This window comes from Aythya marila (genome assembly GCF_965140915.1).
Source record: "Aythya marila genome assembly, chromosome: 1".
NCBI classification, from domain to species: domain Eukaryota; kingdom Metazoa; phylum Chordata; class Aves; order Anseriformes; family Anatidae; genus Aythya; species Aythya marila.
The window spans coordinates 150763776-150780190 of record NC_139042.1 but is presented as its reverse complement, the minus strand read 5'-3'; the positions used below and the strand labels follow the sequence as shown (position 1 = coordinate 150780190).

General features: G+C 45.6%; 2 protein-coding genes across 2 annotated transcripts in view; both read left to right on the top strand.

Annotated features, from left to right (window-relative positions):
• Window positions 1–503, top strand: part of BPIFC (BPI fold containing family C) — a gene marked incomplete at both ends in the record, with an annotated part of 39732 nt that extends 39229 nt beyond the window's left edge. Inside the window, 1 exon segment of the mRNA XM_082751922.1 lies at window positions 418–503. Within this exon segment, the coding sequence (XP_082608048.1) occupies window positions 418–503 (86 nt within the window).
• Window positions 485–12780, top strand: RTCB (RNA 2',3'-cyclic phosphate and 5'-OH ligase). Its single transcript, XM_082764426.1, has 12 exons — window positions 485–679; window positions 784–862; window positions 967–1034; window positions 2961–3060; window positions 3936–4092; window positions 4704–4860; window positions 5966–6125; window positions 7140–7315; window positions 7923–8111; window positions 8356–8466; window positions 9363–9482; window positions 10567–12780. The coding sequence occupies exons 1-12, from the start codon at window positions 587–589 to the stop codon at window positions 10672–10674; spliced, it is 1518 nt and encodes a 505-aa protein (XP_082620552.1). The 5' UTR covers window positions 485–586; the 3' UTR covers window positions 10675–12780.
• The last annotated feature ends 3635 nt before the right edge of the window (window positions 12781–16415 follow it).

Below are 16415 nucleotides of genomic sequence, written 5' to 3'. Positions count from 1 at the left end.
CTAGGGCAGGCATGTCTACTAATGTGTTTTGACTGTAACAAATAACTTCCTTTTGAATGTTATGTACTAAATAGGTGGAGAGGGCTCTCTAGAGCTACAGCAGAGGGGAACTGTCCTGCCTACAGGGGGAACTGAACTAATAATGTGTTAACAAAGCTGCAGAAAGAATTTTATTATATGGGTTCAAGAGACCAAGGGCTGTCTGTTTTCATGTCTTTAGGGCTTTTTGCTAGCCCCTCTCCCCTGGTGGCTCCAAAAGCCCCCACACGACATTGCTCGGCTACAGTCCTTGAACACTTCAGTACATGTTTTTTTTCTGAAAAGCCTAATTCTCCATCTTCCAGCCGCAGCTCCTCTATCCCTCCTGCATTTCACTTCGGGGCCTGCTCCGTGTTTCCCTCCCTCCATCCCCCACAGAGCCCGGCCCCACACCGCCAGGGGGAGCCGGGCTGAGGCGGGTTTGTCCCTGGGCGGCCGCCGTCCGCGAAGAGCAACGAGGCTGAGGCGGCGGCGAGCGGGGTTGGGACCGGGAATAGGATCGGGAAATAGGATCGGGGAATAGGATCGGGACCGTGAGGGCGCCGCCATGAGCCGCAGCTACAACGACGAGCTGCAGTTCCTGGACAAGCTGGACAAGAACTGCTGGCGGATCAAGAAGGGCTTCGTGCCCAACATGCATGTGGGTGCGGGGAGGGGTGAGGGACAGGGGAAGGGAGGCCCGGCCGTGCTGAGGGCTCTCTCTTTTTCTCTCTTTCTCTCTCTTTTTCTCTCTCCCCCCCGCAGGTGGAGGGTGTTTTCTACGTGAACGACCCTCTGGAGAAGCTGATGTTCGAGGAGCTGCGCAACGCCTGCCGCGGGGGGGGTGAGAGCATGGGGGAGCCCTGGGGTGCCAGCAGGCCGCTTACAGAGTGCCTCCTTCTGGTATTTTATCATTTTTTTTTACGCTTTTTTCTTCTTTTTTTATAGGTGCGGGAGGGTTTTTGCCCGCTATGAAGCAGATCGGGAATGTGGCAGCACTGCCGGGCATCGTTCATGTAAGTGGCTGCTTGGGAAAGGGCGCTTTGCCACGCTGCTGTGGACCAAGGCTGGTTTTAGGGTGGTTGGTGTGCAAGGAACCTGCCTCGGACACTCAGGAGTGCTCGCAAGGACAGGCTGTGAAATTAACCTGTCAGAAAGGAAGGCACCCGCCTCCTTCGCCTCTTGTGAGCTTGCAGCCCTGAAGGCCAACTGCGTCCTGGGCTGCAGCAGCAGTGGTCAAAAGGGAGAGGGAGGGGACTGTCCCCCTCTGCTCTGCCCTCATGAAGCCCCACTTGGAGCACTGCATCCATGTCTGGGGCCCCCAGCACAAGGAGGATGTGGGGATCTTAGAACAGGTTCAGAGGAGGGCCACAAAGATGATCAGAAGGCTGGAGCACCTCTCCTACGAAAAAAGGCTGAGAGGGCTGGGGATGTTCAACCTACTGCTGAACTACTTTCTACCTTTGCTTTTTACTTTTACTACTCTTACTACTTTCTCCACTGCTGTTATGGTCAGTTTGTTGTTTCTGAGTCACCTCTGCTGACCTGCAATGCCTGAGGGGACAAAGAGACAGCAGAAGGTGATGGTGTTGTCTGCGTTATTGCTGCCCTAGCATTGTCAGTGAGCCTTCCCCTGCATTCAGCACTCTTTTACCTGGCCCCACACATTTTAGAAATGAAGCAGAAGGATGTATGAAGAGCATACTAGGCTGTGCTACTCTTCAGTAAGCTTAAACTTCCGTGTGGAAATCATCTTTTTCATGTTCAGTATCACTTATATTGATAATTAACCAGTACCAGAATTGTGGTGGTATTTTTTTTTAATTGCTTCTTATGGTGACTCAGCATAAGTTTTCAATTTGTGGCTGCAGTAAAAGGTTGCCTGTCATTCTGCTAAAATGGGAGTTACAGCTGGCAGTTTGTAGGAGAGGTGTTAGGATCATCTTTCTATTTAGATCTTCACTTATTTTTTTAAACAACATTTTTCCTCGATGGTAAGGGGGTGCAAAAGAAGCACATAACCCCCTGAAAAACATGCCTGATAACAGTGTAACGCTGTTGAAAAGTTCCAATTTCTGACAGTTTTCTGGGTGTTTGGAACTCTTTTTAAATTTTTTATTTTTTTTTTAAAAGGGGATTTTGGAGTCCTGTTTGTGCTGCCCTAATTTAAACTTGCCATTCTTTGAAGTTGCAGCGTTGTGCAGAAGCATGTTCTCACTTTTTTTTTAATTGGTAGTAATATAAAAAGGTTCAGTTAAAAAAAAAATAAATTACAAATTAAAACTAGACCACTCCGATCTTATTGTATTGTATCAAAAGAATGACTTTTTCCCACCTACAGCCTGCAGCGTTTGGCCAATATTTAATCACATATGTAAGAAGAGAAAACACTGACTGTTACATGATATTATTCAATTGCATTGAATGCCTTCCTTGTTACATTTACAGTCTCTAAGTATTGTGGATGTGTCTAGATGGAACTTGGTAAAGACAAACTCATCGTCACTCTTACATCCCTGCTTCATGCTACTCATAAGCTGTTGCCTACATGGGATGTGAATACAAGGACTCTTGGGTCCAGGAAAAGGCTATATTGGAATTCAGTTTGAGATCACAGCTCCTATATTTAGGTGTTCAGTGGTCTTGAAATCTGGTTCTCAGAGCCAAGGGGGTTTCTCAGCTGCCTAGCCACAGGGTGCTCACTTCAGAGTGAGATCAGCTGCGCTCTGCTTTCTGTGACAGTCTCTCCTGTACCTATATGTGTTTAGATACTTAGCCAAATTCAGGTGTTTACTCCATTTTCATCTGAACATCCGTTCTCTGTTTGGTGTATTGGTCTGTATGTGTGACAACCACTACCACAAGGCAAAGCATAACCAAGACGGCTCGTAGCTCTGTACAGAGTTTTGTGGGACTTGGAAATTTCCTTCACTTTCTTTCAGAGATCGATCGGCCTGCCAGATGTCCATTCGGGCTATGGGTTTGCCATTGGCAACATGGCTGCCTTTGACATGAATGATCCTGAAGCAGTGGTTTCACCAGGTAAGGATTCTTCTAGACAGACTTAACCTGTACTGAGAAATGTCTGTGGTGGCTGAAAAAAAGGTAAAATGGCACTTACATGTCTTTACACTACTATATATGCAGGACCAAAGTGAAATATATCTGAATTACAGAGAGTTAAAAGGGACTTAAATTCTTGCACTCAGAATCTTTATGGAGCGGGTGGTTACACCGGAAACATCTAAATGGTAGACAGGATCGCCCTTGTGTTTTTAGGCTTCGGCTTGTTGTATCCCTCAATCTTGAAAAGACAGCACAAGACTTTGAATTTGTGTTTCTTCAGGTTGATAAGGAATTGAATCTTTTTTTTGAGCAACATTTGTAAACCCTTTTTGGGAATACTTCCACAATTTATTAGAAATGTAACCTTACACTATTTCTGACATTTTAATAAACACCTTGCTTTCAGGGACTTGCTTTTAAGAACATATTATCTCAGAGAACTAGGCTAAGATTTTCATCCATCACTTTTCTTCTGTCCTGAGGCAGGAAAACAGAAATATCCTCTATAATTTCTGTGGACAATATACTTAGTATTTGTGTCCACTTGTTGGATCAAGTAGCATATGTACAGAGCATACGCTTGAGACAGAAAAGCTATCTGTGTCAGTTTTTAGTGTTCTTTTTTTTTTTTTTCTGCAAGACTGTCTTGAAATCGGAGGCTTCTTGTAAATCTGTTAAAATGGTATTTGTCGTTCTGCTTTATTTACAGTATTGTGTCAGAAAGGTGTAAGATCACAGCATTGGGTGCGTGCTCCGTGTCAGCAAGGATTTAAGATTTAAGATGAATACTCAGCAAATCCTCACCACCAGCACTCTCTTGATTAACTCCATGGCTTTTCCTACGCTTCTAGGTGGTGTCGGATTTGACATCAACTGTGGTGTCCGCTTACTGCGTACGAATTTGGATGAAAGTGATGTGCAGCCTGTGAAGGAGCAGCTCGCCCAAGCTATGTTTGACCATATTCCTGTTGGTGTCGGCTCCAAGGGTGTCATCCCCATGAATGCCAAGTGAGAGAACGACTTTGTGTGTACATCAGTAGAGGGGACCTCTCTCATCTTTATTCTGATAAAAGATCCATCAGTGGGAGGCTTTAAAGAAGAGGGAAAAATTACAAACCCGTTTGTGTTCTTTCTATACATGTGTTTCTCTGGGAGGAAAGGAATAATCATCAGTGTACAGTCACCTGTTTCTTCCTCCATTTAAAACCGTGACATAACTAAAGGTTGTTACAAGGTTGTTATTTCCCCCGACAGAAAACTTTCTTACATGTAAAGGTATTTTTGGAAAGGGGTGAGGGAGAAAGCAGGATATTCCTCACACAACAAAGAGGAAAACGTAATGATCTATCTCATGTTAATATATTTATAGAGCTTGATTTTCATGAAGTATTAAGAAGTTGGACTTCTTATTAGGGGAGCTGGGGACTAGTCATAAAATTATAGAATAAGTTAGGTTAAATGGGATGTCTTGAGGTCATCTCACCCAACTCCCTGCGTGAAGCAGAGCTAACAGAAGGTCGGTCTAACAGCAAAGTTTTATCAGGTTGCTCAGGGCCATATCTGGTTGAGTTTTGAATGTTTCCAAGGACAGCACTCATGTAGGTGTTTGGTACCTGCAGGGATTTGGAAGAGGCGCTAGAGATGGGTGTGGACTGGTCTCTCCGGGAAGGCTATGCCTGGGCAGAGGACAAGGAGCACTGTGAGGAGTATGGAAGAATGCTGCAGGCCGATCCCAACAAGGTCTCCTCCAGAGCGAAGAAAAGGGGCCTGCCTCAGGTAATGCCATTTCAGTAGGGTTGGGAGTGTTCTCAGAGCTCAAATGTGAAATACTGTGTAGGTCTCTAGTTTTGTATCTTTTCTTGAAGTATTGCCTAGCAGTTCTTGGCAGGGGAAGGATGAGATGATGGTGCTGTTTCTGAATAATTCTTGACAGAGCTGGAATACAGAGAAACAATAAGTGCTGAGCATACCCAAGGTCCCTTGGGCCATCAGGTTTTCAGCAGTTAACTCCCAGTACTGGAATTCATCTTTGCTGGCATTTCCCTATCGAGATATAGCTTTGTTAAGAGACAGGCAAGCAGTTCTGTAACTCCTCTGTTTGTTTGCTCAGCAAGTTAACAGCAGGGCAAGGAAGGATGTCTTAATAAATGTGACCCGCTCAGAACTTTGAATTAAAGTTCAAGGGTTGGATTTCATTTCTGTACGTAGTATGTCATTGCTCTGGGTGGAACTCTTCTGAGATAGCGATAGTAATGCTACCATTGCTGAAGTTTTCTTCTGTATGACTTCTTCAGTTTTATGAATTGTGGTGCTGCACTAGACTACAGCATTTTAACCACAAAAGAATCTTACGTCCTCAGTTTTCTTACTCACCTAGCAAATGAGGAGTCACCTGTTATGGAATTGGAAAAGCTGGGTCTTGGAAATGAAAAATCTTGCTTTAGTCTGCTGGAAAGGTTTAAGAACCTAGTTAACAGGATGTTGTAATTTCCCTTTGGGGTTATTAGCAAATATAAGACTGTCTTTCCTATACAGACTGAAGGATAGATTCTCAGTGCTCTGTACATTTTCTGCCTTTCGGCTAGGCATAAGTCAGTTGTAAAAAAGTGGCAACACAATCTGTGGATCCTGGTCCTTTTGCTTATTTGGAGTCTTATTTAAACGGTAAAAAGTGTTATGAATATGAACAAAGAGGACTCTGATGATGCTCCTGTGTTCTACTTCTACTTTGTCATTTATCATCACGTCCTCCCTCCCCGCGCCCTGGGAGAACTTTTTCCTAAAACTAAAGCCTTGCAGTTTGGTGTATTTTTCATATTCTGTGTGTGCTCCCGGAGGCTGCTTTCCTGGCACCGTCTGATCCTTGTGTTGTGATTGGCAGCTGGGGACCCTGGGAGCAGGAAATCATTACGCCGAGATCCAGGTGGTGGACGACATTTACAACGAATACGCTGCCCGGAAGATGGGCATCGACCACAAAGGGCAGGTGTGCGTCATGATCCACAGCGGCAGCAGGGGTTTGGGCCACCAAGTTGCCACAGGTATGATCTGGCTGGCGTGCATGCCTGGAATGAAGAAACCTCTTCAGTGTGGTCTCGTCACTGACAGAAAATTCCAGCACCAAAAATACCATTTCTTATAGTACAATTGTCAAGTCTATTCCGAGTTGCCTTGCTAGGGGTTGTCTTGCATTTTGTCTGCTTGATTTTGCAAGCCTTTCAGCAATAAGTTTCAAACCAAAGTGGTAATTGTAGTCTTTGATCTTGCAGAGTATTGATCTTGCTATTATGAGACAGGATAAAAGATGGCAGACTCATACTAGAGCATATAAAATTACAGTTAGATGCTAGAATTTCCTTTTTTTTTTTTTTTTTTTAAATATTAAAATGTTCAAATGCTAGAAATGTTTACAGGGGTTGTATGTAGAACCAACACCCTTGGAGATATTCAGAATTTGACTATTTGACTAATTCAACCAGCTGGAGCTGCTCTGAGGAAGAGATAGGACTAGGTAACTAGTCCTTCTAAATGTTCTAAATTTAAATTACTGAATGATCAAAAGTGGATGGAGATTTTCACTGAGTCACGTGTCAGCTTCAGTGTCTCTCTTTAAACATATTTGCTTATGATTGTGAGGTCATAATCATTGGTGTAACAGAGGCAGGCATTTTTGCAACAGAAGAAAAGACTAAATTCTTAGGTCACAAAAAAGTGCTACTTCTGCATTTATTGTTTGGAAGCCAAGTGAAGTGCGTAGATTATTAGAACATATCAACAGAGTGACCTGCATTTGCCTAAGTGGAGAATTCTTTCTGGTACACCTCAGGACCTTAACTTTTCTTTCTAAAAATAGTCTTGGGGAATGCTGTTTGCAAACAGCAATGTTATTCCACAAAATTACTTTTGCATTTGAGAGGAAGCTGGAAGTTTGACCACTGGGCAAATACGTTCAGTTTTAGAATATAAATTATAGAATATAAATTACAGACACCCATGTTAATCCCATAGATTGAAATAAAACTACGAAATAACGTAGAAATCTGTTTATTTCCCAGATGCATTGGTGGCTATGGAAAAAGCTATGAAACGGGACAAAATCATAGTGAACGATCGGCAACTAGCATGCGCCAGGATTGCCTCTGTAGAAGGACAGGATTACTTGAAGGGAATGGCAGCTGCTGGAAATTATGCGTGGGTCAACCGCTCTTCTATGACTTTTCTAACGAGGCAGGTAGGAGCAGAGTTGTTGCTGATGTAAATATTGTGATATGTGTGTCCTGCTTTATCCTAGGTGTATGGAATGTATGGAAGCTGCGATATTTAATGTAACTTTTGGTTTTGTGTTTCCTAAGCTGCGTTTTATGGATATTTTATGGCCGCTAATTTAGTGACCTAAACACTTGACGTGGTGGGTCAGAAGCCTCAGTCATGATGGAATTGAGTGCAACAGAGCTGAGTGTGACAGAAATGGACTGCCTAGACTGCTTGTCTGCTCAGCAGCAGTTTGAATGCTGGAATTCAACCTGGTATCAACTAGACAAATTCTGTCAACGCTGCAAAATGGCTTTTATTGTATTCTGTTCTTCCAGTATGAGGCACGCTAAAAATATTGCCTAAGTAGCTTCTGCAAGTGCAATCCAAGTGATGTTGAGAGGTTTTAAACAGATTATTGTCCAGACTATTAATTTATGTAAGTGTTGTTAGGTCACTAAATTAGCGGTTAAGAAACATTTTCGAGAAAATCTATTGCTTCTAATTACTAAAAATATTGTAAAACTTCCACATATATACAGCAGTTATCGTCTTGTATTTCACATCAGGGTTTGCTCTCTTCTTAGGCCTTTGCCAAAGTCTTCAACACCACCCCAGATGACCTCGATATGCACGTTATCTATGATGTGTCTCACAACATTGCCAAAGTGGAGCAACACGTGGTGGATGGGAAGGAGCGGACTCTGCTGGTGCACAGAAAAGGGTCAACCAGAGCCTTCCCTCCTCACCATCCTCTTATTGCTGTTGATTATCAAGTAAGTTTAGCTGTGGGAGAAAGAAATGAGATGAGAATTTTGGATGAACCAGACAGTTTTAGAGTCCTTAACAGAGATCTGAATGCGATGAATTCTTTATTTGAGCTAATGACACCAGAGGCAAGCTGGAGTGTTCTGAGAGAATGTGAGCCTGGCCTCTTTTTTTGTTGATGTGGTTCTTCTCGGACATTTATTGATAATATAGGCTTTTGTTTGGTGAGTTAAGACTTGTTTGCATCCACAGCTGACCGGACAGCCTGTTTTGATCGGTGGGACTATGGGCACCTGTAGCTACGTTCTTACTGGCACGGAGCAAGGCATGACTGAGACCTTCGGAACTACTTGCCATGGAGCTGTAAGTCAAAAAGCATTTCAAGAAGGGGTTTGAATGGGGCTGTCATCCAGCAAACAAGGTTGTTAAAGGGTAATCCAGTGTGTGCTGCATCTGTTGGTAATACAGGTAGCCTTGCCACAGTAGTCCCAGGCCAGGAGGATTGCACACTCGAAGTTCTTTGTCCCTTATGGAATAGTTTTGACTACTCCTGGAGAAAATGTAGGGGGTGCTCCTTTATACAAAGCAAAGGTTCATGTGAAGATGTGGAGAATGAGCTGCTCTTACAAAGTCCTGGTATCTCTGAGCTAACAAGCGTTAACAATCCTGAGGCTGTCCTTATAAAACTCCTCAGTAGTTGGAAAAAGGGATTTTCTCCCTTTTTATTTACGGTGTGAGATAAGATGACTGAGGAAGAGAAATAGCTTCCAGTAAAACTCTGGATTGTGAACGCTGGCAAGTGGTTTGGGCAGAAAGAAACTTGCAGACTAGCATGTTTACATACAAAACTTTCCTTGCCATCATACCAGATATGTGGTTATGCAGAAGCCAGTCACCTAACGTCTAAATTCATTTTCCATTTTGTGGCTTACTGTGCTCTGTGCCCTCAGCTATTCTGTATTTGCTCATAATGTAAACTGACTTGGGACTATGTGCTGGGTACAGCACCAGATGTCAAGCTTTATCCCAAAATATTCCAGGGGTTCTGTTGTAGAAGTCAACTTCCTTCCTTGTCAGTGTTTACAACCACTTATATTTGTGGATATTCTGACAAACATTCTTTCGTTTTCTTCAAAGCAGTTGGGAATGTAGTTTAGTTTTCCTGAGTGCATCTGTTGTTTTCTTTTTGATTTAGTAAGAAAGAATTCTGTTTTTCCAAACTGCTATAAAAAAACAGAACTAAATAAACTACTTTCTAGGGTCGTGCACTGTCTCGAGCCAAATCTCGACGTAACTTGGACTTCCAGGATGTATTGGACAAGCTGGCTGACATGGGCATTGCCATCCGTGTTGCTTCTCCCAAACTGGTCATGGAAGAAGTGAGTTTCACATTTCATTATCTGAGAGGGAAAAAGGAGTCTTGCTCTGTGGCTGTATAACCCTACCTGACTTGGTTCTTGGCACTGCTGAGTAATCGCAAGTTCCCTATATATACAGCTTCTGCAATTCCTGACAGAGCTATCTTATTTTCTGGAAAATAATGTGAAGTCTTCTCTGTCCCCAAAATCCTGCTGAAGGGGGAGATGCCTGTTTGACAGGTTTTGAAGGCTATGTGTTTTTTCCCCTGTTCTCATGCCTGGCAATAGGGTTAATTAGCATCTACCCTGAAAAATCTTTGTGAGAGCATCACTAAAGTAGTAATGTGTTGTGGCTTCTCTTCTTTATGAATGATATTCTCCCAGCTTTACGTTTACTGCACTCTGTAGTTGTCATGTACATGTATATTCATAGCAGTGTATGAGAAGTCCACGTTTTAAGAGAAATTCCTGTATTTGCTCAAGAAGAACAAACTTTAAATGTAAGAAAACTTTGATTATTATGACTTCCAGTTCTCCTACATTAACGTGATAGGACGTCTCTTGTGTTGACGGCCTCACTCATGGAAGTGCATTAATCTTTTGTAGCTATCCTGTTCTGGGTGCTGGTGTTGCACAAACGTATTGATCCTGTTAAAAATCTTTGTTCAGGGGTGGCTTCCTGGTGCTCAAGGGGGAGCTCCAGAGTTCAGCCCTGTTTCCTGTCACCAAGAGGCAGTGAAGATGAATCCTAAAGGCTATTTATTTGTAAGGGGGAAGTTGGAGTGACTTCCTGCCAGGTGCTGAGGCCTGACATTCTCACGTGCTGGGGGTTTGGATTATCTGAGGATATTGTGAAAACCGAACCAAAACAGATAGCATTTTATCTGAAATGGGGTGAAAGCTTATTTGTAAAGCCAAGTATCTCTTAGACTTCAGATGTATAAAATGGCTGGATTCACAATATGTTCACCTACTTTTACATCCTCAATTTCCATGATTCAATTTTTGCAAAGAAAAGAAGGGATATCAAAAGCCTACATCCAGCTTCCTGTGACTTTGGGTTGTTTATAATTTTGTCTTTTTTTTTTCTCTTTTCCCCCTCCAGGCACCAGAGTCTTACAAGAACGTGACAGATGTGGTTAATACCTGCCATGAGGCTGGCATCAGCAAGAAAGCCATAAAATTGAGACCTATTGCTGTTATAAAAGGCTAGAAATCGACAAGGCAGCAGAAACCCAGTGACATCTCCAGGCCTTTTGCAAAGCTGACTAGAATCTTCCCATACTTCTTGAAGACTGTAACATGCTCAGATACCACATCCCTGTTCTGGAAACACAGCAGTGGAGGATACCCCTATTTTTAACGACTTCTACACAAAATTAATGCCCCCCCCTCCACCTCCTTGTTATATGATGTTCTTTTCTTGGGACAAAAGGGTAAAGAAATCGGTCTTGGCTTTTGTTATGCAGTCCCTCACCCGTTTGGCTGATTATTCCACAGGCAGGACTTCAGACTCGCCTGAGTTCTCACTAATTGCTGTGCTGCAAGACCACCTCCATCAGCAAAGATGGACCTGTCTCCACACCCGAGTGCCTGGAGCTCCTCGTGCGGACAGAAGTACTCTGATCGGCAGGGTATAGCCCTGCTGGGCAGGGAGAGGTCTCTCTGTTTGCAGATGGGTAAAAAATAGGGAGTTGGGAGTGGTCTCCCGCTTGGGTTGAGAGGGATTAGCCAGGCTTGAGGCGCAATCCACCCTCTCCCATGTAGCACAGCCCCTGGTGTACGTGGCTCAGCCCAAGTTGGTGTTCTGCAGTCTTCTCTGACTGGTGGTAGGATTCTGTTTGTTTCTTTGCAAGGTTTTGTTTGCCCAATGAAAGTTGTGACTTAACAACTTAGAGACGTGCTAATCCAACGTTTTGCAAAGTTAAGCATGCGTTAAGTTGGGTGGGATGATGTTTGCAGTGTCCCGCAGCTGATCGAAGTGGGTCATGTTGCAGGGTCAGGCCCAGGAGGATGCGACTGCTTTCAGCCAATGTTTCTTTTACGTTCATTAAATGAGACCGGAGGGGGGGGCTGACTGGTAAATCATATTGGGAATTACAAATAAAATGGGAAGATGGACACTGCGGTGTGTCTGTGTCGTGTTTGTTACGTGGCTGGAATGTCTGTTGGCCACCTCTGAGGACCAGCTTGGTACCCACGACATCTTGTGACTTCAGCCAGTGGACCTTGCAACGAAATGTGCAGATGGCAGGGTTTCTTGCAGGATACAGGGGAAGGGCGATTCAGTGCTGTTTGGTCAGCTTTGTTACGAGCGTGGTAGCTATCAGCTGCCTTTCTTAGGGCTTGCTGGGTTCTTAGTGGGTAGGTGGAGCCTGCCTGTAAGCCTGCACGCAGACACAAGAGGGCAGCCGGGGGAAAATCGAAGCAAGAATGGAGCCTTGCCAGGGGCGCCTGTAAAGAGAGCATAGTGATGAGTTGACTGCCTTCTGAGGAAACATCCCTTTAGGTTTAGGATCTTAGCAGACACCTGTTGATCCCGAGATGCATAATGGCATGTTGCTGTCTGAATCACTCTGCTTAGTGGTTCATTACGTTGCAGGATGGTATTTGTTGCAGGTTCACAAGCAGCACATGCAGTACTCGTCACTGCCTTGATTCCTTTTGGATCCAGCTTTAAAGACAGGGCCTTGTTTTCTGCTTTTTCCTGTGGAATTGCTCCAGATTATCATCTCTGAGGTCTGAGACAGACTCACTGAATTTCAAACACAAATAGTTTCACATAGCAATATGAATTAGCCTCATGGAGCCGCTGACTGAAAGACAAATTGTTGGTCTCAGTCTTCTGCTGAACCGCATGTTCCTTTCAGCAGCTTCTGTATATAAATACTGCAGACTCTCTGATGTGAAATGCAAGGGAGCTCTTAAAACATTCATATAAAAAAAAAAAGCATTTTGAAGCAGTTTTCCTTTCCTACGATTGCAATTCTACCTACCTGTGCAGTTGAAACAAATTTCAGTTTCTTAATAAGCAGAAATCCTGTGCACCATGTAGGTGCTTTCTCAAATACACGCCTTAAGCCTCTTCTGATCATCAGCATTCATGCAGTAGCCTTTAAGAATGCAAAAAGTGATGGCAATTTTGGTTTCCTGTTGCAAAGCTACTCTTAGTTTTGGTTATATATCGTGCTATACAGAGGAGACGGGTGGTTTCCTAACCCCCTAAAAAGTGATAGTAAAAATGTAAGACGTTGCCCAGTTCTGTTACTTGTATTTAAATTTGGATGTTGTTCTAATTAAAAGCTGCCCTTTTTCTCCAGATAGGACTGTCCACTGGCTCTTTTTTCAACCTGCATTTAAAAAAAAATAAATGGGTAAGTTAGAATGGCAGGCAGTGTTACAATTCAGATGCTGGAATACAGGTGACTGCAGGAGCACTTCTTCAACACCCAAGTGCCCATGTGTTCACCTTTGGTGAATAATTGTCAGGATTTATTTTTTTTTTCTTTGGTAGAAAGCCATAGGTAGGAGGTGTGAGCCTTCCCTACACCCCTGGAGCTGTTGCATGCCTGTGTCTAACAGCAGGTACTGGGCCATTCCCTGTCCAGCAGGTCGATTCTGTCACCTGCAGCAGAAAGCTTGCTGGCCCTGGGGCTTGCAGGGGGTGCCTGCATTATATCTGCTTTTAGCCAGTGCAATAAAATCAGCTCTTGGATGCAGGTTTTGTCTTTTCAGTGAGGAGAGCTTGCTGCATGTATCTTGCACTGTGCTTGAGAACAAGACGGTTTAGCTTACAAATTGGACCTGCCAAAACAGAGCTGCTTCTGCCTCTAGGAAGCAGAAGGCACCTTCCTTTCTCCACTGGCAGGGCTCGCTGCGGCGACCGGTGCTGTGCAGCGAGCATGGGGGAGCACTTCCTTTCTTGCCAGGAACCTGCTGCTTGCGGTGCCCTCAAAGGCTCGTGCAGGTGCTGTTCCTGTCGCTGTCAGTGCAGCATTAAGAAGCAAACAGAAAATGTACTTCAGGTTTTTGTTGATGCAGGGTGATTCAGTCCTATAAATCCATCCCCATGCTTGCTGGGGCACCCCTGGGCCCTGTGAGAGCCCCCCATGCCGGGCAGTTCCCCCCTGTAGTGCTTTAAGCAGGGGCTGCTGTGCTTTATTTGCCAAAATACCCATTTGGCAAAATTTTTGGCAGCTCTGGGGTCCCAAACTATGGCCAGGCAAGGTAGGAGCTTGCACTGTTATTTGTCACGGTGTGTTTTTGTGCTGGCTGGGAACGCAGCGCCTAACCTGTGTCATGTTTATCGCTATCCCAAGTCTTTTGGGAATTTCTCCTATCTCTTGGCTCTCCCAGCTTTAAACACAGCTCCTCGCACACGCTGCTTCCTCCTCCGCTGGTGGTCCCGGGCTGGTGTCCTGGCCCAGGAGGAACAAGTGATCTCTGACACATCTCTGGCGCAGGCACCCCCGGCCTCTCCTCCGCTCTCCTTTGTTCCTCTCAAACATAAACACACTTAACTGGCCTCTTCTCCCTCCGCCCCCCAGCCTTCAAAGCAATCTCACAAAGCGATATCCCTCCCGCAGCATGTGCCAGCACGCTCCCTTGCTTGCAGAGGGAACGCTTCAATTACGCAGAGGGCCCTGCCCGCAGCTGGCATTTGCTTTGCTCTCTTGAGCCCTGTCCTAGCTTGAATGGTTTTGATCACCACCGACTCCAGTTTTTTTTTTTTTTTGCTTGGAGAGGTGGCAGCGGGGACTTTGGGGCAGAAAAGGAGCAGGAGGGCTGCAGGTCCCCAGCCAGAGGCTGAAGGCATCTGCGGCAGGTGCTCTGTCCCCTGCAGGAGGGAGAGGGAGGTGGTAACCCCCTGGCATCCTCAAAACACGGAGAATTAGTTTGTGTTGCAGATGCTCCTGGGGTTTGAGGTACTATTTTTTAATAATTACTGTGATATGTAGGAGGAGTGCTGTGCAGGTCCCCCGCCGGCGCTGCTGCTGGCTGTGGTGGTGCTGAGCTCGTCCCCCTTTCACCGCCTGCTCCCTCCCAAAGCCCAGAAGGCTGCTCCGGTTCACGTTGTGTATAACATCCAGAAACCAAAATAATCACTCGCCTTAATTGCAGAGATTAGGACCAGGAAAGGGAAGTGGAGCCTTCTGCCAGCATTTGATCTGGCATTTACTAGCTTAGCAAAGGAAACGCGGGGACTGAGCTGCCCTCCCTCTGATACCGAGGTGTTTGAGGCAGCCCTGCGGTGAAGCCTGCTCCTAAAAGGAGGTGCCAGGTGCACCCGGGGATTGCTGCTTCCCCCCACACCAGCTGAGCTACAGCCCAGCTTTGCCCAGCTCCCTTGAGCTTGGGAGCCGGGGTGGGGGTCCTGGGCTCTCCCCGCCCTGGTCTCGGTCCAAGCATGGGGTGGGAGGTCAGGCCGGGCTCCCAGAGCTGCCCTCTGAAGTCAGACCTGGGGAACCTGCTCAGCAGGGGAAGAAGGAGCAGATAGGAAGGAGGGGTGAAGAGGTGGCCGTGGGTGTGCGCCTGGTAATGCCCAAGCCCTGGTGCATTAGAGCAGCAGCTCATTATCCGAGTCAATTAAGCTGCAGGAGATAATCAAACCTGAGCACGCAGGCAGGGAAGAGTCACCCGTGGAGAACAGCAGGCTGCCAGCAGTTGGAAAGGTACATGCCTGAGGACTAGACAAGGGTTTCGTGACAAAACTGAAAGGGAAAGGAGGCAGATGAAAAGCAAGCAAGTGCAGTGTTAGAAATAACGGAGGAGGTTCTGGATCTCTGAATCCTTCCTTGTCTGCAGTGCGTGAGGGACTGCATGAAGCCTGGCCTCAGCTCTTCTATGTCAGCACCAGCATTCAAACGTGCTTCTGCCCCAAACTGGTGCTCATCACTTTCTTTGGTGTCACACAGGCACTGCTGCTTACAGAGAAGGCCGTGGCACCACTGACTGCCAGCCCTGAGGAACCACTCTGCAGCTTCCAACTCCTGCAGCTTTCCAGGAAACCTCTCTTCAATGCCACGAGCCACAGCAGAGGTCTCTGGAAACCTGTAGGCAGCTGCATCCCCATGGGGAAGCAACCGGCAGCCCTTGGGGTTATAGGGTTGAGTCTCAGGGTGCCAGCACTGCGCTGCAATTCCCATTCAGTCCCCAGGCAGCAGGCTCCCTGCCGTACTGCCAAAAATAGCTACAGCCCGTAACTCCTCGTTACCTTTTTTACAGTTCCAGGCAGAAGGAAAGGTGGGTCTCCCGTCTGGAATAATGCCTGGCCGATAAATCACTCCGTTAGCCAGCGCCTGGCTTTCAAGAACTGTAACCTGTTTGCACTTTTAATCTCAAAAAAAAAAAAAAAAAAAAAAAAAAAAAAGAGAGAGAAAGAAAAGAAAAAAGAAAGCTGGTTGTTTTATTTTTGACTAACGCTTATTATTGTTGGGCTATAAATCTGTGGCATTCACAGACAAGTTATCAAGCTTTAAAATCATAGATAGACCGATCAGTTCCTCCACTGTTTCCCTGCCAAATCCTTAACCACTTCTTGGATGAGGAAGAAAAAAGCATCGCTGTAAATTATTTCTTCCCCGGAGGGTATTTATATTGTAGCTGTCGCCAAAGGGATTTTCTCCATTCACCTATCACAGGAGGACTTTTTTTTTTCTTTTCTTTTCTCCAGGCAGAAAGAGAAAGGGCTGTGATGAGTGCTTTCTTCCCCATTTTGGCTGTGTTTTGAGCCTAGCCCATACAGGATTTTGTCATTCCCCTTCCCACCATATGCCTGTGCATGTCTGCAGCGAGGGACTGAACCCTGTAGCGGAGGGGAAGCCTCTTTGCCCAGCCAGAGGCCGTGACCCTGTGCTGTGCTGGCAGGAGGGCACCTTTGGGTGCAGTGGGCACCCCGTGGCACAGAAGCAGCCCTGTGGGGCCCATTGGGCAGCCAGCTGGTTAGCAGGAGGG